At 39.8% G+C, this 26,614-nt stretch overlaps 1 protein-coding gene across 1 annotated transcript in view; it reads left to right on the top strand.

Moving 5' to 3' along the window:
• CUBN (cubilin) overlaps positions 1–25,673 on the top strand; it is a gene marked incomplete at its 5' end in the record, with an annotated part of 141,975 nt that extends 116,302 nt beyond the window's left edge. Inside the window, 11 exons of the mRNA XM_082044155.1 lie at positions 4,854–5,054; positions 7,357–7,486; positions 8,411–8,628; positions 18,628–18,833; positions 20,029–20,191; positions 20,673–20,881; positions 21,719–21,866; positions 21,983–22,164; positions 23,392–23,557; positions 24,803–25,038; positions 25,441–25,673. Coding sequence (XP_081900281.1) covers positions 4,854–5,054; positions 7,357–7,486; positions 8,411–8,628; positions 18,628–18,833; positions 20,029–20,191; positions 20,673–20,881; positions 21,719–21,866; positions 21,983–22,164; positions 23,392–23,557; positions 24,803–25,038; positions 25,441–25,548 — 1,967 coding nt within the window. The 3' untranslated portion in view covers positions 25,549–25,673. The remainder of the gene's footprint in view (positions 1–4,853; positions 5,055–7,356; positions 7,487–8,410; positions 8,629–18,627; positions 18,834–20,028; positions 20,192–20,672; positions 20,882–21,718; positions 21,867–21,982; positions 22,165–23,391; positions 23,558–24,802; positions 25,039–25,440) is intronic.
• Between the last annotated feature and the right edge of the window lie 941 nt (positions 25,674–26,614).

Here is a 26,614-nt window from a genome sequence, read left to right as displayed (position 1 = left end):
TCTCTATCTTAGCAGACTTACTGAGAAATAATTAATCACATCCATTTTTTATTCATAAGCTTTATTAAGATGAACATCTCTACAAATACACCTCTAGGACAGCTATGGTAGTGTATTATTAAATGGCTGTAACACTCTTCAAGTGAGTATAACATCCAATAAAGTCTGAATTCCAAATCATGGAAAATTAGGGGAAGTGGATGGAGGCCTCCTGCAACACCTGCTTTTAGAATTCTGTAGTATTTATACTCTATCCATAGAAAACAAGTCCATTGTGTTGATATGATGTCAACCTGAACAATGTTTTAATAACATTAAAAAAAAACAAACATGCAACTGTAATTTTGCAATCTAGGATAGGGTCACAGCTTTGTTTTGGAGTCTTCTCTATCTGCTTTCTCAGTTGTTACTAGGTGATTCAGAAAGTAGGCAAATGTTGCAATAGATTATTTTGAAAGAGGAGATAGATAGATAGATAGATAGATAGATAGATAGATAGATAGATAGATAGATAGATAGATAGATGGATATGAAAGACTTGTAATTCCTTGCTTTCAAACTAGTATTTTGTGTTACGGAGCTGATTACTATGTCACACAGGAGTATATATCTGTGTAATACTTCTCCTACCTTAGTAATTACTAATTGTGTTCCCATTTATACCAGAAGCTACAGTTGTGAATCAAAACCTCATTATTTTAAGTTTTACAAACTTCAAACAAAAAGACAGGTTCTGCCTAATAAAAAATGAAACAGAATCTATAACTATAGACAGAGAGATGGAATGGGGACATTATTATTAGTGATCAAATAGTTAGGGGCCCAAATTTGGTCAAGGATTTTGTGCAAGCATCATATCAAATAAACGATTTTGTGGAAAATAATGAGACCGGACAGAAATTTCTGCTAAATGAAAAGAAGGCAACACAAAAGCATATTTCAAAATGAAATGTAAGGACAACTGAAGCTCTTATCATGTGAACCTTGGAGGCAGGAGTCAATGTATCAATGCTGAGCAGTACCAAGAGATGATAATAGAGTGCAGACAGATAACAAAAGGCCTTGAAAGCAAATACACGCAGCAATTCAAAGAAAGAGAGATGTGTTCATAATGTCAGGCCAAATAATTGATCTCTCCAGCAGCATCTGGAAGAAATATTGTCAAGGCTAGGTGAAAGAATGGTACAATATCCATGTTGGAAAAATAACTGTTTCTTGGATGAGAGTCATAGCTATGCAGAAGGATAGGAAAGAGTTTATCTTAAAGATAATAACTGGAAACACTTGACCATATTTAGATCTAGCCTGGATATGAAGACCTAGAGAGATCCAAATCATAGACATGGACCTAATTAAGGCAAGCAAAATGATAAGACTGTAAAGAAAGATGATACAAGGGAAGACTTGAGAGGGCAAAAAAGTCTCTCCTATTGAATGGTTTTGCTGAGAGACAGAAATAAGATTTCAGTCAGAACAGAAAGAGGCCCGGAGGAGGGATGTAGACTTATGAGGTCATCAGCATAGAGACAGTGGTTGCATTTGTCCTTGTAAATGAGATTATACAGAGCTAATGTGGAGATCACAAAAACATAGAACAGTTTGGGTTAGAAGAGACCTTCAAAGACCATCTAGTTCAACCTCCCTGCCATGAGCAGGGATATCTTCAACTGGATCAGGTCGCCCAGAAGCACGTCCAGCCTGGCCTTGAATGGGGCATCTACCACCTCTCTGGGCAACCTATTCCAGTGTTTCACCACCCTCATTGTAAAACCATTTGTTCCTCGTGTCTGGCCTGAATCTCCTCTTTTTTAGTTTGAAACCGTTACCCCTTGTCCTGTCATAACAGGCCCTGCTAAAAAGTCTGTCCTCATCTTTCGGCCCCTTTTAAGCACTGAAAGGCCACAATAAGGTCTCCCCAGAGCCTCCTCTTCTCCAGGCCGAACAACTCTAACTCTCTCTGCCTGTCCGCACAGGAGAGCTGTTCCAGTCCTCTGATCATCTTGGAGGTCTCCTCTGGACTGTCTCCAACAGGTCCATGTCTTTCCTGTATTGAGGGCTCCAGGGCTTGGATGCAGGACTCTGAGTTGGAGTAGAGTTGAGCAGATGGGCAGAGTCACCTTCCTGGACCTGCTGGCCACGCTCCTTTTGATACAGCCCAAGATAAGATTAAAAAGAGGTAAAGAGCGAAAGACACTAGAGGAGATGTCTCATTGAATCCTCACGGGTGAATTGGAAGAGAGAATACAGTAATACCAGAAGGATAAGCAAAAGCTCTTAATAGATAAGGCTTTATGAAGGAAAACAGTGCTAGCTATGCAGAAAGTGCCTGGCTGCTCAAAGAGGATGTGGGTCTGACATCTGACTAAGGAAGATCTCTGGAGACTTGTGAAAGCTGTTCCATGGTAGCACAAGGGACAGAAATCGTTCTAGAAAATATCTAAGATGATAGAATTAGAGGAAATAAACCACAGAGAAGAATCACTGATGATGTGCTTAGTATGTGTAGACGCTGGAAGTATGACATAAAGAGGTAGAATAGAGGAACCTGAGGCTGAGGATTATTTACAGAATGCTCTGGTATGGTGGGAAATTAAGCAAAAATGTAAACAAGAGAATGAGTTACAAGATAGAGATCAAAGAATCATCAGTCCTGCCAGGATTCAGGGGTCATAAATTATATTGGCCCAAAAAATGAGGATTCAAAGCTAGAAATTAAGCCTTTTGCTCACAATGCTATTTCCACCATTTTATTTTTTCCAGTGCAGCAGTTTGAAACAGTTTGTGACAGGTAATGTGGGCATTTGCTTTGCTGAGAAATCTGTTTCACTTCTCGCCTTTCTCTAAAGTCTTTTCAGAAAAGGACCTTAGTTGCTTTCTCAAATATTTTTGCTTCTGAATTGTCACTTGTCTCCATTTATTTTTTTTAATTTCTTTGTATTTTAAAATTCATTATGTTTTTTAATTTTATCACATTATCAAGTATTCTCATAATAGGGTAGGACATTAAGAACTTTATTAATTAGTTATTTTATTAACAGTGTAATAAGCTATCTGTTGTGGCTGGTTGTTTTCAGCTTAGTTACTCTTATCAGAGTCAGACAAGCACCATATTTCCCTATTGGCGTAATGTAAAGCATGTTAGAAGACACTGTCTTATTGAGAGAGAAGGAATTTTTAAATTAAAACTCAAGAGAGGATCTAAAATATATTTGACTGCTGGGATCACACTGTTTTTCTTGTGACACAGAATTATCACTCCATTCCTATTGTCATCTTGTTCAATACGAGTCATCCTGTTTCCTATAACACTAGGAAGCAGCTTGTTTTGCCCGAATGATTTTCGGGAATCACTCCACTGTAAGCGGTAGGCTCAGTGTCTCTCCTGTTAAATTTAGATAACTCCCTACTAATTCTTTGCAGGTTAAGTAACTGCCCCATTGTTGCTAACAGATTGCTAGACATGATAACTTAACCTCAGTAAACATGTGACAACCCAGCTTCCACTATGCTTGAAAAAGAGAAGATTAATTATGCCATTATGAAGAAAAAGAGAAAGAAAACATCAAGTTGTCCTATAAGCATAACAACTAATGAAACTCATTTTTCAGTAAATGTGTGCTGCGTTTTTCGTTAATGGCCTTAATCCAGCTTTCTTGCATAATCCATGTGGCTCCCTTCTTTCTCCCACATGATACTAAACCTCTCTAGCTTCCATCATACAACCCTTGGTGGTACCACCCTGGGTACTAACAGCTTCTCCCCATCCTCATCGCTCCCATCTGGGCAGGGAGTTGGTGACATGGCTTTGAGCTCCCAGCGTTGGCTGGTGCTCACAGGTCTCTGCCCCAACTCACAGCCCTGACACTGAAAGCACAGCTTGTCCTTCTTTGGGGACATTCCTCTGGCACTCTAACTCGGCTACTGACCTTCATGAAATTTATATGAACTCAGTACATTTGAGACCTCTCAGTTGAATTTGGTTGCAAATGGTGAGGTGGCTAGGAAGTCAGAAAGGTAGAGCATGGAGTCAGAGAGGATGCCTCATTGCTCCAGGAACCTGACTGCAAATGAGAAACTAAAAAGCAATGGGGGAAAAAATAGTAGAATGCTACATTCTCCGTTTCTGTGTTTCTTAGTGCTGCTGAATGGGCAGCTTCTCACCCTTATATCTGCACCAATTTGCCCCCTAATGCAGATTGCACTTGAAATTCATTGGGTTTTTTTCCTATTGCTCAGTCATCTCCAAATCTCCACTGACTGCCACAGTTACAGCATCTCACTTGCAAACTATGAGTTTAAATTTACCTTTTTTGGCCTTCTGAGTCAAGCTGAAGAATCCGAGTTTAGTACTCCAAAGTTAGAGGGAATCCAGAGAGAAATAAGTCAGCTCTGAAACATGTTAGTGTATGGACTATTTTTATATTTTCTCAAATTCTCACTTTTAATGATGTAAAATTCCCTGCGCTAAGTGCTGACTTCCACATTAGGGGAAAGAAATATGAGGTAGTTGGTTGCCTGTAACAAAAGGTGCATTGCTTCAATCTGCCGAGGAGATTCACACTTTCATTTGTTCCTCTCATCTCCTCATAGATGGTGTTCACTCAACTATGAACTCCCAAGAACTCAAGGGGCCTAGAGCATCTTCCAGGTGATAGGATGTGTTGAATGAGACTAGTCTCATGTCTTACATACAAAGTCTCCTTGCCTTTTTCTGCATGTTAGAAATTGAAAGTCCTGGAATGGAAAATAATATAAAATGTAATTCTTATCCTCTGTGAGGTTTATGTACTTGCAGCTCAGCAAATCACATAGAAAATACGCTGCTTACACTTCTGCATTATGTGTCCATGCAGCCCCAGCACTCTCAAGCAGAATTTGTCTTTATGATGGAGTGAGCATCTTCAGCGGGACCAGGGTTACCCCACATCCTCTCATCACGCTCTGCGGTAATGAGCTCCCTGCCCCAGTCAGCGTCTTTGGACCTATGCTGCTCAACTTCTACACTGACTCTCACATTGCCGGCTTCGGATTCCAAGCGAGATTCAGAGCATTTGGTGAGTAGCCACTGTCCTGTGCTTTAGGTGGTGGAAATGTTCCAGCTGGATAATGGTTCAGTGTAGGAAATGTTGTACGTCACGTTGGGAATACTGCAGATGGATTCAGATGGTTCATATTCCCTCTGCACTTGCCCAAAAAAGCCCTCAGGACCAGGACATGGGACTGCTTGGTGCGCTTTGTCACTGACTGATGTATTATCTCACAGTTGTCATTTCAAGACGCTACAAGAGATGAAGCTGGAAACTGAAAAACTTTTCCTTTGCTGTAGAAAAGAAATGCAACCCATTTTGGCAGGGTTTTTGTTGTTTTTTTTTTGGTTGGTTTTGTTTGTTTCATTTTTAATAATGTTTAAGGAGACACACATGACTGGTTTATTTAAGTGAGTTCATTTAGAAGATTTGATCACTTACAAGAGAACGATTCTCAGTTACATTAGAACTATATTATGCAACATGGGAACTATGGATCCAGCTATATACCTCCATTCGGTTATCCTCTTGCAGTGCTAGATATTAAGGTAAATAAAAATGGGGATCCAGATATACTTTTATTTTTTAATATATATTTTCACCAAAACTTTTTGTCATTCACATGACAACTCTTTTGAAGAGGAAATATGTATCAGAAAAAGAAGTTTCCAACTGAGTTTAGAATTTACATCTGCACAAATATAAATATAAAAAAAGATTAATTTTATTTTCAAAACCAATTTTAATATTTTCTGGGTTTAACTGATAAAGACAGTACATTGACTTCTGAAAGCTATTTCATTTTCTAACTTCAGAGAAAATGTGAGTTCTTAACTTTGGTATTTGTCTTAATGTTCAAAGCCACAGCAAAAAGCATAAGGCCAAATTCTTCATATAAAATGAATGGCCTGATACAGATAAGACAGAGAGAACGGCACTGAGAAATGACAATGTGCAATTACTCATGGAAAAGACCTTCATAACTCCCTCAAGTCAGTTGCTGCTATCTGACTTCTGACATTTGAGAAAGATGACTGCAGCCTTATTAGCTTGTTGCTGTATACAAAGCAGATTCTGGCAATTAACATTCCTCTTCCCTTTAGTTGTGCTGTTTGCTGAAAAAATAAAAAAAAAAAAAAAAAGGCTTCCTCCTCCTATTGTAGAATAATGCTCATTCTTTATCCTCCTGGCTCCTGTCCTTTATCTGCCAGTGTTCCAGGCCACCAGCTGAAGAGCCAGGGGCTCTGTGTCCAGCAGCAGCCTGTATGGCACTGCCTTTGTTAAGGTGGTGGCCTGGGCAATAGCATGTCTTTTAAAACATGAAATGCTGCATGTGGCTTTGAGCCATTTATCAACAGGATGCAGGGAAACGTTTGGGGTTTTCTTGTTTTTTTATTTGTTTAGTTTTGGTTTTTTTCCAAGTTAAGATCATAAAATAAAGGCGGAAGCTAACAATGGAGATTAGAGTTGCTTTTATAATAGCTTTTGTTCCCTCAAGCACTGAAGCTGGAACAAACATTAGCCACACACTGGCCTCATCAGCACCCACGGTGTGAAACCCTGAGAAGCCAAGCAGTGCCTTTAGTTCTCAGCTGTAGAATTTGACTGTCCCCTCAGCCAGAGAGCAAGGACACAGCTCTCCAACTCAGCCACCCCCACTGCTGGCACATCCCAGCACAAGTTGAAGTGGGGAACAGTCCGCAGGGTTAGTGATACCTGGGGACTCCTCTCTGAATTTCTGCACAGAACAAATGCTACAGTAATGTCCCAGCCCTGCCGGGGTGGAGAGATGATGTGGCTCTGTGTACAGTTATTCCTGAAAAGTCAGGGGCAGGGCTATGTGTGCAATTGTGGCTGCTTTTGTGTCACTGCCAAACTTTCAGAGGCTTCCATGGGGCCAGGGGTTGGATGAGGAAATGTCTTTGCACACACATCAACCAGGTTTCTCTAGGCAAGCTAGAATGGGTGCAGAGCTCCTCCAGACACACCGCACTCACACTGCTGCATGGGGCACCCACCCCATCCTGCTGCTCCCTGCTCCTACTGCAGCACACTTGAAATCGGGCTCGATCTTTGAACAAATGCAGAGCCATTGACATTTGGTATGGACTAGAAACAACCTATTGCATCAATACTGACTAATCTTCCACTGCAGACCACAACATGACGGGCATCTCTACATTTAACGGTTCTAGGCATGACAGTGAAGACTGCTCCTATTTATCAAGGGCTTTTCTTTCCTTATGGCTAAACTCCTGCAAGAAATAGGAGAATTAGGACCAAGCTAGTATTCAGACACTAATCACTCTTTTTTCTGTTTCCGCTGCAGCTTGTGGTGGCATTTTCAGTGGCCCTGTTGGTGTTATAAGCAGTCCAGCGCATTCGGTCCTTGATTACCACAACAACATGAACTGCTCATATTACATCACAGTCGGAAATGGCAAAGTAGTGGCCCTCAAGTATGTAATCCAAGTTCAACTTGTCATCAAGGGGACAGGTTGTTCTCTGAACCCAGTTAAAGACAGCATTTATTGACAGTGTTCTCCCTGTCTTTCCTTTTCCAAGGGGAAAGCTGAACTAAAATGAGAAATGGCTACTGAAGCCACCTTTATCAACCTCAGGCTCCCTTATATCTTTCTCTGTAACTTGTTGTTTGCAAAACATCACCACAATTTGACTTCCTGCTTTGGTCACCAAAAGGACTAAGAAACTGTAAAAACAGAGCTGATGCTTTTAGTTAAATGCTGTCAGCCTTGGAGGGATTCTGAAACTTCTGTGAGTTGATATAAGAAAAAAGTAATTATTTTAGAACGCTGGTACTCACTTTACACCCCAAGTAATAATACCTGTCCAGAAAGAGTGGACTTCTGAGTGTGTGCTGCCTTGCCTTAAAGAGGAGTATGGCTGCCACAAGATCTTGGCACTGAGAAATGAAAAGATGGATACATTCTTCTGTCACATATATACTGATTGTGAATTAAGAGAACATTTCGCAACGAAGCCGAAGACCCAGCTGGTCTGCAATCTGAGCCTGCATTCTGTATGCCCCTCACGTGCCCAAGGAAATTGCAGGCTGAGCGGTTTGCACAAGAGAGAGTGGGTGTGTTTGCACAGGGGGATCTGCTGCCTCAGAAAGCCGAGGTGTGCTGACAGCTTGCCTTGCCGGAGGCCCAGGTGGTGAGGTTCACTATTTGCTGGAGGGTTTTGCCATTCAATTAATAGTGCTGCTCGCTTGTTCCTTAAGAGAAATGTTTTGTGGTATCTGTCTGTGTATGGCTGTGGCTATTGCTATTGTTTGGACCTGTCCTCAAGCACTAAAAGCATGCATAACACTGGAATAGAAATGAAAATATAATACCTAAAGCTCCAACTGTATTTTACAGATTCAACAGCTTCGAGCTTGAAATATCTCCCTCCTGCTACAAGGATTATGTGGCTGTATATGACGGCTCAGACACCCACGCTCCTCTCCTTGGGAAATTCTGTGGTGCAGAACTACCTCCGAATATTAAGAGCTCCAGTAATAACTTGTTCCTGATGTTTACTACTGACTTCTTTGGAGGAGACAGGGGATGGAAAGCATCTTTCAGGGAGACATTAGGTAAGACTATGACCAGACTCGTAACCCCAAGAATCTGCTAGTAAGTAATTTCCTCTGAGGAGAAGCAGTTATGGTCTCACTCACTAGGGGTGCTGGAACCAGAAAAGAGTTTCTGATTTTGTCAAAATTGATTGAACTGAGGTTATTTACCTTACACTTACGGGCAACTCTTTTGGACGAAATCTGGCAATACTTGAGAACTCTTGTAGTCGAAGGCTGGTGGTGCCCTAAAGATGCCCCCTTTCCACCCATTCTCCATTTCTAATTCTTCGCAGTTCACTGCTCACCTTTTTAAAAACTAAAGTGTTAAGATAAGATGGGCGTTTCCCTCAGGGACCACTGTGCTGAGCTCTGCTGATTTTGTGGATCAGTCTGGTTAGCTGGCCACAACATAAATGGCATTGTGAGTGAGAATGAGAAGCCACTGGATGTTTAATACTTTGATGGACACAAGAGTCAGGAGCACAGCTTGATTACTGCCTTAAAAAAGCTTTAAACTCAGTAGTCTGTTTTTAAGATCAAGCTGTAAAAGGAATTTTTTACCATTTTTGTAACACCTGAATTGATGATAACAAATGATTATTACATGTAAATTGCTTTGATGTCATCCCTACTAGTTCCCTGTGTAATTAATTCAATGTTTTTGTGATCTAAAAAGAAGTAATTGTCCATTTACAAAGCTGGCCCTCAGACAGTTCAGAATGAAAGGCCTTTGTGGCAGAACAAACATAGTCTTCTGCTGAGTCATTGAATCCCCTCCCAACCCCTAGCCAGTGACTTTCTCATTTGATACAATCTGAGAAAGTATTTACAGATTAGGAAAATAACTGGTTCTATGGGCTTTGCCAATACAAATATTCCCACAGAACCTCATGGTCATTACTATTATTAACTCTTCATTTGCTTCACTCTAAGTAATTGCTACAAGAATCTTTAAGACCATTCTTGTTGACTGTTATTTCGAGTAACATATTGTTGCTTCACGTGTTGCTGTCCTTAAACCGTTAGGTACCAGCTGTCAGAGATCCCCCGCAGCCTGGCTTCCTGTTTCCAGGCTGAGATCATCAGGAACTCTCCAAGCTCTTGCTCTTCCTGTTGGCATACAGCCAATTTCTTTAGCCTCTGACTTTAGAATTTATTTCTGCAACTTGCCAGGATTCTGCTTAAGCACATAACAGAACACAAGCCAAGCTCTTCAAGTCAGTATCATGCCTGATAATTTCCTAGATTGAGGCAAAGCCTTTTATAAATAAACTGTGACATCTCTTAGGCTAAGTTTTGGAGGGACATTCCTGCAGGGTCCCCAGGAAAGGGAGGTTGTGAAGTTGCATGAGTTATTCAGGAGCAACGGAGTTGCAAGTTGGAAAAGATGGGCATGCGGAGATGTGGGTTGTGTGATGAAGGGCCCATGGTGGTATAATGCCTAATGGCAGGTCTGCTTTCTCTACTGTGGGAAGGAAGCCACAGGGACTAAACCACACAGCCATTAGGAAGGATCCTGACAGTCCCATGCTAGTACAGAATGCCCAAAAAGTAGAAAAGGGTATTATAAAAGGAAAACATGAGTCACAGTCTTATAATTGTTTCCAGCTTGACTTGTCTAAAAACTAGAGCCAGGAAAATCTGTGACACATCTTTGTACTATGAGGTCTGAGATTCTGCTTCAAATGATAGAAAATAAAACCAGGAAGATCTAAAAGCCTGTTATTCTGAATGGTGCTTTAGAGAAGTTCCCTCATGTCTGTCAATAGATAAAATCCATGTGGTTTTGTAAGAGTGCAAATGCAATCAGATGACAATTAATAATGATAAATCTCTTGGATAAGGAAGATAGTATCTGTAGAGAAACAAGAAGCCTCATTATCTGTTGGATGGCAATGAGCTCATTATTCTGTAGTTACCCTAGGGAAGCACAACTGGATAATGTAATTATTGCTCTCTTTTTAATGTTGTGAGTGACCTTGATTATGTATTGGAAAGAAGCAAGCAGAAACAGTACACCCATTTGTAGCAAACTAAACTATTTCCTTTCCTCACAAGCTCTTCCAATTTCTTTCCTAATTAGGCTTCCCTCAGTGGTACTGTCAAAATCCAGGGTTATCTGTTCTTTCTCTCTTGGGAATTTTATTAGCAGGGAGTCCATCTGATAACCATTGCAGTGGGAGGGAAGAGAGAAAATGAAGTAGGAAACTCACAACACCTTAGCAAGACTGACAGTACCCAGGCATTCAAAGAGTCAAACCCTGAAATTTCTGTAGAAAAAAAAATGCTCTAATTAAAACAACTTGCTTGCATCACTGATCCTGCACCCACTAGAATATGGAAGGTCCCCCTAGTTAGAAAAGGGATACTAACAGAAAGTATGAAATAGTATTAATTTGACAGTACGGTGACATTTCACCTGTTTTGTCAAATGTCTTATTTCACTGTGCTACTCCACGCACTGTGCAATTTGTTGTTAAGTGCACATTTCATAAGCTGCATTCTTTGTCATAACTGACTCTGTGATATGGTGCATTTGAGACAGGAACATACAGCCCTCGGTGCAGTTCAGAGGGTTTATAATTTCACTATCTCTGCTGCTAAGTTTGGATACTTATCAGCCTTATTTTTGGAATCACTGGATGTGCTCTCAGGCCAAGCTGGTGAACTGGGCTGACTGAAAGATCCCAGCCTGCTCCAAATGTTAGATTTGTGCAAAGACAGACTCACCTTAGTTACCACTGACCTTTTTCCTGCCGTTGTTTTCAGTCTGTAAAATGAGAATTATACCTCCTTTTCACAGCAAGCGTGTGCTCCTCTACACAATCAATAAAAGGATGAGACAAGATAAATCAATACCACCTTAAGGCATTTGGTTACATGAGATGTCTCTGTGAAGGAAGGAAAGCTAAGATCTCTCCCCAAAGAATGAGTTCTGTGTGTACCGAGCTTCTGACTCGCCCAAGGATCTCCTGATTATCCCTCTAGCTCTAAGGGGAGACCTAAGCTTTCCAGCCAACCCTGGCTGGCAGGGACAGAGCCTGCACATACCTCTGCCACCCCTGCTGTGATAGCAGGGACTTTGTACTTTGGCGATAAGTGGAGCTTCTGCCTATTCCCATCCAGCAGTGGGGTGACCCTCTCACCCCAATTTGCAATCCCTCTGAGGCTTAGGATACAAAGGCTGAGAAGACATATAAGGGTTTAGATTTTTTTCCTGTTTTTAAAGATTCAGCAACCCCTGTTGGGAGATGTAGCAGTGACCTTACAGAATATCATTTCTGCTTGGCAGCTCTCCTTGCTCATGTATGTAGCTCCATTGTCTCAGTAATGAAAAACATACCACATTCTAAACCATCAGAGAAGGATCCAGGGGTTTTCTGAAAGGCAGGGCTGTCTGAGGAAGCCACATGAATTTACAAGCAGCAAAGTGCTACGCATGGTTAGATAAGTGGGTTGAGTCAGAAAGCTCTTACTGTGCTTTTTTTGACATAATCCAGGCAAAACTGAAATGGAGTTGGGACATTGAGGAAGGTGGGATGGAGGAGGGCAGGAAGATTGCTTGCTTTTTCTCTACAGCCCTAAATCCTGTTTGACTTCAAGCTGTAGCCAGCTTTTTCCCCTCTCCTTTTTTTATACTATCTCTTGTGAGTGTGCAGTAGAAATTCACATTTATATGTTGTGAAAGAGCATTACGGTGCACTGCATTAGCACCAATGCTACCCCTTGTTTGCACTACAAGTTCATGGGCCACAATTCCACTTGACCAGGCAGAATAAGGCAACGATCTGCTGTCACAAAGAGATTACGATTTAAACATAAGATGAGGAAAAACAGATGGATATCAACACGCAAGAAGAATAGGGCTGCAACAATGAGGAAACGTGTTGTAGACTCTAAGGGAGAAGAAATGCCTCCAAAACCTTTGGCAACCATTAGGCTGCTGCAATGTGAAGTCCTTAAACAGCCTGTCCTCTGCGTTGTCCTCAGTTTGCCCAGTTTTTCCCTCAAGGGTCCCTCCATCCTTTTTATTCAAATGAACATTTGTATTGAAAGAAAATAAATCGTTTTACATAGGAAAAAAAGAACATGAGCTAGCACAGTGTAGAAGAAAACTAGCTGGAAAAAGGAATCTTCTCTGATATTGCAGAAAAATGCATTAATAGGTAATTTACATAAATAACCTAGTATGTATATAACAGTTTATAATCTATATGCTTTTCTTCCTGACAAAATGATCTGTAACTTACTGATAAATCACCCGGAGTTATCTGTCTCCCTTTATTCTATTAGCTGTGTATTGAATTACTCGTTTCCTGTTTGGAATACAATTCACTAAGTGCCTATCACTAATGGATTTATTGTTATGCTTTCCCTTAATGAAATTAAAGTGTACTTTTAAAAAATGGATCCAGTAGAATTTTCACAGCATTTTTATCCTGTTTTATTTTATCATCACAAAAAATGCTTAATATAGTTCTAAATCCAGTTCTGCCCTGCAAACTGAGACCTCAGCTCACTCTGTCGTCTGTTTCTAGGTGCAAATTTTTAGCAGTGTGTGTTTCAGTTTGGTTTGTTTTTTTTATTGTTCAGAATTACTGAAAAAAAAAACCAAACAGTTCTGAATGGGCAATATAAGGTGTAAAATATTGGTTTGGTTATTTTATTGCACAGGTCAGGGTTAGATGTTCTTTTGTGAGTCATTTCTAAATTCTTAAACCACCAGCAGTAATTTATTGCACTGATCTATGTAAATAATGTAGCACCTGCTGTAGGAGGCACCAGGCACCTGCACTGACAACAGCAGTTACAGCCTGTTAGCTGGGAAAGGACCCGGCACAGCTGAATCTCAGGTTTCCTGCAAATTTTTCTCCGTACAACAAAAAAAATTCTTAGGAGAATGTATCTGTGACTGTGGCATGAAAATGCTGTTGTATCTTCTCATGCCTTTGCCAGGTACTGCTGCTTTTCCAGAGATTTCACAGCCCATTAGGACCAATTTCCAGGTGAGAACCTCAGAATATCCAACCTGAACTTAGAACTGGTGCTGCAGGGGGTCTAGCTGAGAAACACATTGCCTGAAATTCTCAAGTCTTCCTGTAAAAATTTCTTTGGGATTTTGGTTCACACAATTTTTCAACAAATGTATTACACATTAATATTACACATTTTGGATTCATTACATTGTCATGGCTTACTATGATTGGCTCAGTCAACGTAATGAATGAATTGTGGCTAATAATATCTTTTCTTGATCTTATTATAGACTATGAAAACAAGAACATCCATAAGAAGCATAGAATACATGTTCTTAAGTCTGTTTCTAAATGGATTTTGGGGCTTAAATATAAAAATATGCATCAGCTTGAAATCTGATTAAATTTAGAAAGCACTTGCAGTGTCGAAATACATCTCTTAAATATCTCTGAAAAGAATACAACTGTTGAGCTAAGGGATAGTCTACAAATGCCTTTCAGAAATGTCAGTTATTTAATGTCTGTGACATTTCTTCTCCCAAAGCAAAATAAATAGAAGTGGTTTGCATACTAAAACTGGACAGACAAGAAGAGAGTTAGACATTTAAATAAGACATTTCTGACTGATGTGAAAAAATGAGGTAAAAAATTATTTTCAGACACAGTGATTAAAATATAAGTTTGTCATGACTAAATGACTAAAAGCCAATTCAGATTAAAGGCACTTCACACAGCTGTGGATGAACTCTCTGCTGGCATGAATTGTGTTAGCTTGTCTGAAGTTAATGACTTCTTCAGTTGAAAATCTGTACTCTGGTGCATATAAACAAAGGGTGAGGAGACATTTCTGATTCACGTTGCAAGAGAGACCTGCAGGGACCTGGTGGCTGTGATGCCAACAAGTACTTTAAGGCAGTATAAGAAAGTCTTAGAATGAGGCCGGGCTGCGTGTCTGCCTCTAGTCTCCCAGACAGGTATCAAGGAGATGGACAGGATGGACACAGATCACAGTTCTGCAGAACTAGGGCAGGCTTGGCACAGCACATGTCTGGACTGTCACATTTGGGATCAGCCAATAGTCTTAAAACTTAAGAATATGAACTTTGCCTGAGTGCACTTGTGAAATCCTGCTAAAGCAGGAGACTGAGGCTTTACAGTACTAAATGTCACTGCTGGTACCATTGCCAGGCCATCAGACCAGCCAAAAAAAACCCTTCTGCCTAACAGCTGGGCTAAGGACTAAAAAGAGTCCGGGCCTTTGGAAGTTTCCTCCTGAAATGTTTCAGGCCCTGTGGTCAGGGCTGGCACTGAAATCACAATATCTGTGCGGCGATTGCCAAACACGGGAGCAGCTCAGCTCAGCTTGTGAAGGTTTCCCAACCTATGGTATCAGCCATGAAACAAAGCACGACAGCACAATTCCTCCCTCCAACCCTGTGTCCTTCTGAGCCTTACTGTGTGAAGCCATGATCCAAGCAAGCTATGAGCTAATTATTACAGCCACAATTAGCCTCCTCTGCACTGGAAAAAAGATCCATCGGGAAAGAACATTAGTCTTGGCAGAGTAAATTTTTGCTTACTCTGATTTTTAGTTCAGATCAGTGAGAAGCCTGGAGTTCCCAGGGATGCTTCTAGGTGAGACCAAATACAATTCAGAAATATGGGAGAGGATGTTCATTACTGTTCAAGCAGAACTGGAACAGTTATTTGAACTTTGCTGCCTTCTAGTAGACATTTGTGGTGCTCATTTAGTAAGAAGGGAAGGGCAGAAAGATTAGTTTGTTATGGTTTGAAATGTCATTGGTTTTATCATTTCTGATAGATTTAAAATTACTCAGTAGGCTCTCTTTTATTGCACCCATACCAGTATAAATGAACCTTACCCCTGGCTGTGCTTCAAAGGCAAGCAGCTTCAAAGACTCATCTCCATCTTCTTTCCATATCTAGAGGATATAAATCTTAACTGTGAAACATTTGCTTGTTCTCTGCTGTAATTATTTTTATTTGCCACAGGGAACCTTCAATTCCTTCTTTTCTGAATGGTCCTTCAGCCTTTTAGTTTCGTTAATGCTTCCCATCAAAAGCAATTAGTGATGACAGTGTGTGCCCTAGTTCTTCTGATAATTTGTGTTCTCTGGCAAGCTGTTTATGAGGAGGACAAGTCTGCAATCTGATTTATGATGACCTTACAATTTTTATTTTAAATAAGAAACCAGAAACGAGTCAGCCATGCAGTTGGTCTATCTGCCCACAAATTGTTTTATGTTACATTTCTTATTATTTTTATCAAGTTTAGATTTTAATAGCTAAGAGTCTACTCTATAAATTAGCAGACTTCTCAGTACCAGATTTTGCCTAAATTTTAGCTACATTTTTTTTTTCTGGCTGTATTTGACAGCGCTGAATATCATTCCATCAATGACAACCAGCAGGCTGGATGGCTACTATTTGGGTTATTTAGAAGTGGTGATGATTTTTTTTTTAAATGATGAGCTGTGTCCTGGCTAAAATGCCATCAATTAGTGTTCCTATAAGTGTGAGTTCCCTCCTGTTAAGCAGTTGGTTTTTCATTTACTTGTGGGTGTTCCCTCACTCTACACAGCTTCATTAGTCTGTAACTTTTAGTAGGTGCAGTCAGATGTAATGTTGATCAGAACTGAAAAACACCAGGATAGATGGATTTTTCAACAAGGGCTGCTCTTTATTTGGCTTGATGCAGGTCTACTCGATATCTGGTTGGCTTCCAGTCTCACCATTATTTATAACACGCTGTCCTGCAAGCATTTGACTCAACCCCAGCTGAGCAGGCTAAGCATTGTGAAAGCCAATGATGAAACCTCATCTTTATTAATTGTAAATCATACTTTTAGTTATTTATCTCCTGTTAGATGCTATTACTGGCTATACTAGCTAGAATTAATTTTCTGATAATGAGAATTTGGCCTGTTTCTCCCTCTGTCAGGTCCATTTCATGTGCTCTACATACACAGGTTACCCACATCTGTATTTTGTATCATATGAGCTGTCTTTATAGCTGCAGAGCTAGCAGTGAAGTGCACCATTGCAAAGGCCCAGATGTTTGATATCCAACTGCACTTAGAGCTTTCCTGTTGCATGGCTCTGTGGCAATTCTCCGATTCCTGTTGCAATGCTCTCACTGGCATCTCTGCAACTCTAAGCCTGAGAGGGGTGAAGGAGCTACGCGAGGTGTCTGACCCATATGTCACTCCAGATTCAGTATTGCAGGGCTGGATGGTTGCACTATGATCTATGCCAAATTATTATCTGCTTAATGTTACATTTAGTAGACGGTGTCCAAAATGCTGAGAAGGGAATGGCTCCAATGTGATTGTTTCAGTGGGACTGAGTAAATCATACAGAATGCTGAACCCAGAGAAAAATATAGCGAAACAGCACTCTGAGGGGCCAGGCACCCTCCTGTCTGACATTTTCCTCCTCCCTAGGCTATTTGTAAGAACATGATTGATTTCTCACATTTCTCCCACTGTTGTTCTCGGCTTCTGCAGCAGCACTGGAATGAACGCTAACACTTTTCCAAATTTCTGGCTTCATTAACAGCCCACAAAACTGGACTAGAGTCGATTAAATCCTGACTTTTTCACTTTGCAATAAGTTTCTTCTGTTCATTTTTAGTTACAGCAAAAGCTTAAATCTCATGTTATTAAGATTTTGGTTTCAAGCAAACTTCTTTAGGGTGGGGTTTTTCCGGCTTGGGTTACTGGAGCAGGACGACATTTAGCCTTAGTCACTCTGGTTTAACCATTACAGTCTTGCAAAACGGGGCTGTCTCCAATCCCGGGTTACTGACGCAATTCTGATACTTGGATGCTGATTTTTCACCAGAGTGATCTTTTGTAACACTGTAGCTCAAGGGGGGTGCAGTTTTATATCACTGGAAATCTATCAGTGTGTCAAGGTTAAGTCACCGTATGTCAGCCAGACAGGAATATTTTATACACACACAGTACTTTCTGAAACTCAGTTCATGTTGCTTAGCCACAGCTGTAGCTTCTTTTATTATTCAGTTCTCCTAAAAGGATTCACTGTGGGGGACAACAGGCTGCTTGCAGTTACCGTCTTGCTCTGTGCAGTTTACAAATCTCTTTCTCAGACTCAAAAGCAAGAGTATGGACCGTACTCTATTTGAATTCCTGAATTAAATAAGAGGCCAGGAAACCCCATAAAGATCAGGAAAGGAAGCATAAAGTCAGCAAATTGATCAGATTTCAGTCCTATCTCTGGACATCAAACTATTAAAAAAAAAAAAAAAGAGAGAGAGAAGTAAAAAAAATTCCCTTCAGATAGTCTGTATTTTTTGCTTGTTTGTAATTAGATGCAATAAGATAGTTCTGGTCTTCTAATACGGCATTTCTCCAAAACTAGTTTCTTTCAATGTGACCAAAAACATCATAGGGTTCAAATTATCACAGTGAGGGACTCAGCTCTGTAAGTGGGATCCAAATGAAAAGCAGCCAGCTTTTCAGAGGGGTTCCCAGCACACAAAATGGTTCCAGAAGTCAGTCCCTTTTAGCCAGATTCCTGAATATGAATCTGTGTCCCAGCGTCAGGCTGCCAAATTCGGTTCCCCCAGAGCAAGGCCGTATTGCCAAAATCACGTCATTTTTAACTAGATTTTCAAAGTCAACAACGCAGTGCCCTCTACTGTCCAAGTACTCTTACTAGCAGGTAAGAATTACACTACAAGGCCTTCTAACCATTATTCCTCTGTTTCATTTCTGTCCTTTTTAGAAAATCTGTTGCTTCATTTTGAAAGTGGATGCTGATTTTATATTCAACAGAAGACATGAATCTTTATTAATTCACTGTACCAAACCTAATTGTGATTTGTATCTGTTTAATGCTGTTTGTGTTGAAAGCCTTTTAATCATTCAGACAGTCCTTGTGAGACAGGACAGTAAAATTCTGTAGCACAGAAAAAAGCTGCTGACTTGACATTAAAGAGCTGAAGATCAAATAAATGCCAGGAATTGCTTTTTAAAAGCTTGTGCTTCTTCAACAGGACCTCAGAATGGGTGTGGTGGCTACCTGACAAATTCAGCATATAGCTTTGGTTCTCCAGTCTCCAATGTGACCAGAAGATATGAGAAAAATCTGGACTGTGTCTGGATCATAACTGCACCTGTGAACAAACTGATCAACCTCACCTTCACTTCATTCGGGCTCGAAGCACAGTCTGCTCGCACTTGCCGATACGATTATGTCAAAGTAAGATAGCTGCGTATTTTAACAGGAAAATATCAGCGAGATACAATCCATTATCCTCTCCATGAGGCTAAAACTTAATTAATAGAAAATGGTCTTATGAAGAAATTAAATTACTTAATGTAATTACAGGGGTTTTTCAGTGGGTTAAATTGCTACTCCAGATGACATCCCGCCTTTTTGGAAACCATTAAGAGTTTTAACATTGCTATGGGGACACACTTCTGCTCTTAAGATTGTCTATATAAATGAGTATTTATTTCGCACCATAGAAAACAAAACAAAATCCAAGCACTTTGAAAGTAAACATGCAGATTAATTACCTGTTGCAGTTGAGACGGACAAATGACATAGACCAAGTTCTTCCAGGATGAAAGTAGTAGATGCCATTTATTGCCACAAGTGCATTTTTATGCAGTTTTACCAATTCATGTGTGGCTTCACTATTGGTTACAAGTTACAGCAGTAACATCTCATTGGCTATTTTTGCTATCATCATTGTTACTCTTTTACTCCCTTCTCTTTCACGGGTACACCTTAATATCTCCAGATACTCCTTTACTGCCAACTTTCTCACTCTTCATATCTTCAAGGCTAATTTCTGTTCCCATGCCCTCTGTCAGGGAATCCAAGAACCCATCATATTTCCACAATTACCATACAAAACTGCTTGAAAAGACTTTAATTTATAAAATTTTGAATAAATCAATCTTGATGCTAAATCCTCACCTGTGAAATCTGTTTTCCTGGAGATGAGCATACGAAACATAGAACAGCAGAATGCTGCTAAACAAGATCCATCAAGAAGTGTTTTAAATTCTGTTGAGCATTAGAGATGCTCAATGAGACTAGGAAAGAATTCTACATTTTGGTGAATCAAATCAACCTTTCTCATTGCAAAACACTTTGAGATTATGTATAAAACCAAAACCAGAATGCTAAATTCAAACAGAATAAATTTTGATAGATTTGCTGAGACAGGACCAGAATGTTCAATAATGAGATTTACACTGTCCAAGAGAATTAGTTAATATGGCAGTGAATAATTATAGTCATCAAGAATATCCTATTAAAGCACAAGAGCACCTACTGTGCTTTCAAGTAAGAGAAATTGTATGTCAGGAGGGGTCAGAGAATTTTATTTCTATGTATTTGTTGTGCTAAACTATTAGTGGTTTATATGCTTTTCTTCTTTCAGCTTTATGATGGAGATAATGAAAACGTCAATTTAGCTGGCACGTTCTGTGGATCTACAGTGCCAGCTCCTTTTCTTTCTACCCGTAACTCATTGACTGTGAAATTTGTCACAGATAATTCTGTGGAAAGGGAGGGTTTCAATGTGACCTACACCACTGTGGATCGTAAGTATACATATACATGTATGCATATATATTATTGTGAGTATTTTGTGGCAATACATATTTAAATAATAAATCACAAAAACTTGTTCTAGATATAGAGCCTGGAAAGGTGCAAATACAGTCCCTAGTACAGCTCTATGGAGCATCTACAAGTGAGCTAAAAGCAACCCTGCTACACCCCTGTGCAGTTTGCATCGGTCCTGGCTGGTTGCGGGGCAGCTGTCAGTCTGGAGCGCAAAACAGAGAACACTCTACATACACTGTTAACAAATACTCTGATATTATAGGCAACAAACATTTCTTTGAGTTTTACAACATACATTGACACAGCATTAGCATGTATTTTACTTATTCTTTTTTCCTCTAGAGAATCACAAGTAAATACAAAAGTATATTGTCCAGTGGAGGTTCTCTCAAGAAATATTTTTCTCCAGTTGGAAAGGTTTTCACTCCGTGATGCATTTATTACTATTTTACACAGGACTGTGTGGAGGAATATATAATGCAACTTCCACATCCCTGACTGCAACGTCTCCTAACTTCCCGAATGAATATCCACCATTTACTCTCTGCACTTGGGTCATTGATGCCCCCCCGCAGCAGCAAGTCAGGGTGGCGGTAGAGACCTTCCACCTCCATGCCAGCCAGGACTGCTCTCAAAACTACCTAGAGATCCAGGACTCGCCAACAGTAAGAAATTCACAGTTGATTGCATTCCCCATTCACACTCAGCTCCCTTCACCCCTTTTAAAGAGAGGAGAAGCCCAACATTTGGTAGTAGATTAGTTGATGACTCTGTGTGAGGGCCACATTCAAAGCATTATGCACTGTGCCCCCCTCAAGGTGTGTTACCTGGCACACAGATTTCATGGAAGCACATTATAAACACATTGAATTAGACCTGGTAACTGTTACACAATTTTTCACAGTTGCACCAAGTAAGAGCTGCCAAGCTTAACACACTGAAAATACTGCCCAACAGCAAGTTTTCATAAACTAATTGTACTTCCTCCCACCCGAGAACCATAATAAATATTTGTGCCAAGAAGAGTTTTTGTAGAAAGCACCAGGAAAAAAACAATCAACCAAACAAACACAAAAACAACTGAAAACACAACAACCAAAAAAAGCCCAACAACAACCAAATGAACAAAAGAATAAAACACCCCCCCCCCAATACAACCCCCCCAAAAAACCAAACCAAACCAAACTCCACAAAAGCAAACCAAATCAAACAAGCAAAAAACAACCACAACTGTTTATGTCCTTTGTGTTATATTACTCTAAACCTTCTTTCATTGTTTCTTATTTTGTCATAAAAAATACCTTTTACATTTTATTTGTTTCTCATAATAATTGAACAGAAAAATTTGGGACATTATTAAGTGATTCCCAAGAGAACTTTAAAAAGTGATTGCATAACTGGTATAGAAAGTGTTGAGAGCTCTGTGCACCTCAAGGTCTGTAAGTAGAAAACTGAATTATGTCATTAAGCAGAGGTAACTTTTGGCATGTATTGAATTTCAGCACAGCCGAGGATCAGTCCACAGATTCTGTGGCACTGAAACTTTTCCAGTCCCTGAATTTTATTCTTATGATCGCACTGCCATTGTGACTTTCAAATCAGATGAATATATGATTAATAACGGAGTCAGATTTACCTATCAAGCTACAGGTAAGCTTGAAGAAATATCTAAACAATCTACCTGCCATTCCCTTTGTTGATTCCTTACAGTGAAAAGCAATACACAGATCTGCAATGCTTACGTGTTTCTGGTTTTCTGTCGCAAGGTTGCAGCAGAGAGTATAACCAGCCATTTGGTTACCTGAAGAGCCCTGGCTGGCCTGGTCATCACCCCAATAATATGGACTGTTCTATCATTCTACGAGCTCCACAGAATCATACAATTTCTCTCTTTTTCCATGCTTTCAGTTTGGAGGACAGCATCCAGTGTTCTCGTGATTTCCTAGAGGTATCAAGCAAGTATACATATTTTGGGGGCCTGTGTCAAAATCTGCTGAATTCAAAAGATATCAATAAGGCTGGGTCAAGTCCAAGTTGAACTGACCTTGAGGACTAATTTATTGCTATAGTTTTATGATGAAAGGTACTTGGATGTTATAGTAAGAGGTTGAACACACACTACAGTAAGTCCAAAACCAATGAATACATAGTTTCATTATCAGCTAACTCATCTTTACCTTGCTCTCGAAAACAGAATAGTTTTCATCTGATATTAACATCTGTGCATGAACAGAAAGCCATAAATCTGAGTGCTTTTGTTCCAGGAGTAGGTAGATACCATCTGCTTGACATTTTTCTTAAAAATATTTTTTTTCTAAAAAAACATTTTTTTTCTTAAAAACTAAAAAAAAAAACCTCAACAAACCAAACAAACAAAAAAACACCCAAAAAACAACAAACCCCCAAACCAAAACAGGCAGCTCTACCAACAAGTGTAGGATACTTGCGCAAGTACTTTGTGTCAATGAAAGCTCCTACACAGTCTTCACTCTGTCCTTTCACGATTGTTGAAGGTCTCTGTATTCACTGGTCAGATGACAAAAATCAGATGTCTGTAGCAGAATCATTATTTAGTTCTCCTTTCATATCTTCTTTACTGTCTCAAGAAATGGATTTGAGCACCAGCATTACTGGAGCTCAGACAAAAAGAAAAAACAAACACGTCCCCTTCTCCCCCCAAATTAATCAATCAAACAAAACCAACAAAACAAACAAAACCCTCAAACAGATTAAATCTGAGCTATGTAAGATGACCTGTGTTTTAGTGTGACCAGGGAGAAGAGATGTCTGCAGGGTAAAGAAATAATATTTTCATTGGGAATATTAACAATTTTTCTGAAAAGTAAAACATGGGCTTGAATTGCAAAAGCACATCTTAGCTACTAGTCAAGTAATCTTTTCAGTCAGTACATGTACCACACGATAAAATTTAGCTACCTGTTTCTGATGCTTGTTCTATGCAATTACTTACAAAACTCAGACAGACTGGTTAAAGGTCTCTTTTTCCTTCTATCGATAATATATAGTAGGAAAAATAACAGTATTAAAATGACAATTATGGCATGCATGCAAGTCACTCCGTATTTTGTGCTGTGCTTCTGTCACTGCATAACTGTACTGGGTTATAACTGGCATAGGGACGTAATGTTGACAATGCTTTTTGTTTCCCTTGAAGGTCAGAAATGGGAGTGATGTGCAATCACCACTACTTGGCAGGTTCTGTGGAAACACAGTGCCTAGTCCCATCTTCCCCCAAAATCATGTTGTCTACCTTCGTTTCAAGAGTGATTCTTCAGGGGCTCATGATGGATATGAAATTACTTGGACTTCATCATTAAGTGGTAAGGCTGTAATTACAAAGGATTTCCCCTCAGCGATTGTACACAGAAGGAAAATACAGAAATGTGGAATTCAGCCTGCTCAGATTGGGCCCTGCCTCATCAACACTTAAGACCTTCCCAAGCACCCACAGTCCACCCTGTTCAGTCACTGGAGAGAGGCAGTTGTTCCTGAAGACCAGTAAGGCAAGACCCATTTTATGTGATAGAAGCAATTCCATCTCTCTAATGTTGACTTCAGCAACCTCAGAGAATGTAGTCCACTTAAGATGAAGATCTACCTCTTTCACTGAGAGGTCAGAAAATATAAGGAACGTCTATGTTGGGATCCACAGAGCAGTGGTGGTACTGGTGGTGACTCAGACTACTCCATTAATAGTCAAGTTGTGATGTGCTCTAGGATCTAGGCACTACTGAGCCTGAAGAGGACTGAAATTTGCCACAAGAAAATAACGTGACTATAATGATGTATAGTGACTATATCATAGACACAATCATAAATGGCTTACAAAATGGCAGTGAATAGCCAGGTAATGGTTTGTTCAAGACACTAACTTACTGGAGGTAGGAAAGCTCATGGTCACCTGAGAAGCAGAATAACCTTACAGCATTGAGTGAATTGGTTATGAAAAGGCAGATAAAGTTCAATGTAGGAAAGTATTCCTGAAGAACATGGGCAAACAAAAAGACAATCCTAATTTCACTTACAAAAATATGCGCTCTGAGTTGACTTTTAGTACCCAGCAACAAGATCTTACGGTAAAATACTCCTAGCACAGTCTTAAGAGTTGTTGGGAAATGAAGAGAGAACAAATTGACGGCCACTGTACAAAGCCATAGTTAACACACAAATTGAACAATGTGGACAATTCCGGTCTCCTCCTGTTATAAAGAATCCAATATAACTAAGGGCTCAATATAAAAAATGGCTTCTATATGAGGTATGCTGAGACTTTTAAATCCACTTAAGAAACTACTGAGGTCTGTAAAATTGAGTGATATTGGATGATAAATAGTGATCAACTGTTCATTGACCTTTCCCATAGAAGAACCAGAGGCCATTAGATAAAGCCAGGAGGTGGTAGGTTCAAAACAAACCAAACTAACCAGTCCTTCACATAATCGTGCAGCTAAGCTGCAGAGCTACTTCCCATAGGATGCTGTTACTAATACTGTACTAATGTACTACATCGTGTAGTATCTTGTGAAACAAAGCCTTGTAAGCTAATTAACGGTGTCTGTCTCCAGGATGTGGGGGAACATTATACGGCAGCACCGGTTCATTTGCTAGTCCCAGCTACCCAGCAACTTACCCCAACAGCACAGACTGCGAGTGGGTCATTACTGCGCCCAAGAGACGGATCGTCACAGTGAACTTTGATTTCATCAGCATTGATGACCCAGGGGACTGCAATAGCAACTACCTGATCCTGTACAACGGGCCAGATGCCAGCTACCCCCCAGCCAGGCTGTTCTGCGGGATGGTATGTATTCCCTAATGTCTGCCACCCCATAAGTGGTTAAAATGTACCTTTACTGTTTGGTATTTAGGATTGTTATCCCAGTCCTGGCATGAATTCATGACAGATGAGTGGAAGCAAGCGCATAAGGCTCCTGTGGCACCTTAGAAGCCTTCCAATGAAGACCTTACAGTGACATCTAGTGGGAGGCATCATCAAGATATTTTGCTCTGTATTTAGTTGTATTTGTGATTTAAATACTCGTAATACCCTGAAGGAGAAGTGCAACAGCAGTATCTAGCATAGACCTGAGGTCACTTCGAGTCTGTGATCCAATTTGTGCCTCAGTTTTAACTCTCTGACAGGCTTTTCCCAAGAATCTTGATGTTCTATAAAGCTTTTCATTTTTCTCGTTTTTAATTTCAGGATACAAACATTGCTCCATTTACTGCTACATCTCATCAAGTCTATATAAAATTTCATGCCGAATATGTGACTTTACCATCAGGATTCCAGTTAAGCTGGACAAGCTAGGACACTTCATGAGAACTATATTACCGTTCCTTGCTATACTGAAGAGACTTTAGATCATAAAGTAAGTCTGAAATCTGGTTCTGATAATTGCAGCTGAGGTAAGGTCTTTTAAAAATTACCGTAAGTGTAGCTGTTATGAATTTAGAGTTCTGTCAAAATATGTGATCTCCCATTGTACTGAAAATAAACTATTATCTACCCAACTGTGAAAATGAGTTTTTGCTAGATTTTGAAACATTTTTAATAGTCACACAATTTCAAAGTTTCACATTCAATGCTACAAAAAGTGAATTAGCCAGGATAAAACCTAAACAGAAAACACTCAACAACAAGTTGATAAGAGGCCCTAATATGCCAAGTTGTCATTATTTCTATAGAGTTACGTGGTTTTATACCACGCATCCTTGAAAATGCTAGGTAAAGTTTCAAATTAGAATCAAATCAGAAATTACTACAAAATGGCCCCCGTCCTACAATCACTGATACAGACACTTTGCTGAAGAACTTTCTCTAAGAACTGTGCATTGGGTGCAAGAACCCGGCTGAACTCAAGCATTCACTGAAGTTTAACAGAGTAAGGACATACCATGGTACTATTAATAAATCTTAACCACATTGGGAAGTAATGTCAGGATCAGAGCTCTGTGTTCAATATACGCACATATCTGTGATTATATTTATTGAGTTATATCCTCAAGCTTCAAAACATATTTTACAACTGAATATAAAACCTTGTGAGACTTTCAGTAACCATGTTGCCTTCCTAGTCAACTTGTAGGCAATTTCTTAGACATTTATAAAACAGATATCACTTCAGAACTGGGCAGACATAAAAATATCTATTGACCTTTAACTAGAATTAGTTTTTTCCTTCCCCAGGCTAACACACCATACATAAAAAAATGTTGTTGGCAGGGTATACAAGAGGACACTGATCCCCACCATGAAACATCTTTTGTCGCTACCCAGAACGAATGATCAATTGATTTCCTGAATGTAAACTGTGATGGACAGGCAAGAGGAATTTACACTGCAGCAGAGGAACACAAACCTCATCAGAACTCTC

This window comes from Streptopelia decaocto (genome assembly GCF_964273445.1).
Source record: "Streptopelia decaocto genome assembly, chromosome: 2".
NCBI lineage: Eukaryota > Metazoa > Chordata > Aves > Columbiformes > Columbidae > Streptopelia > Streptopelia decaocto.
This window is presented reverse-complemented; position numbering and strand designations above follow the sequence as displayed.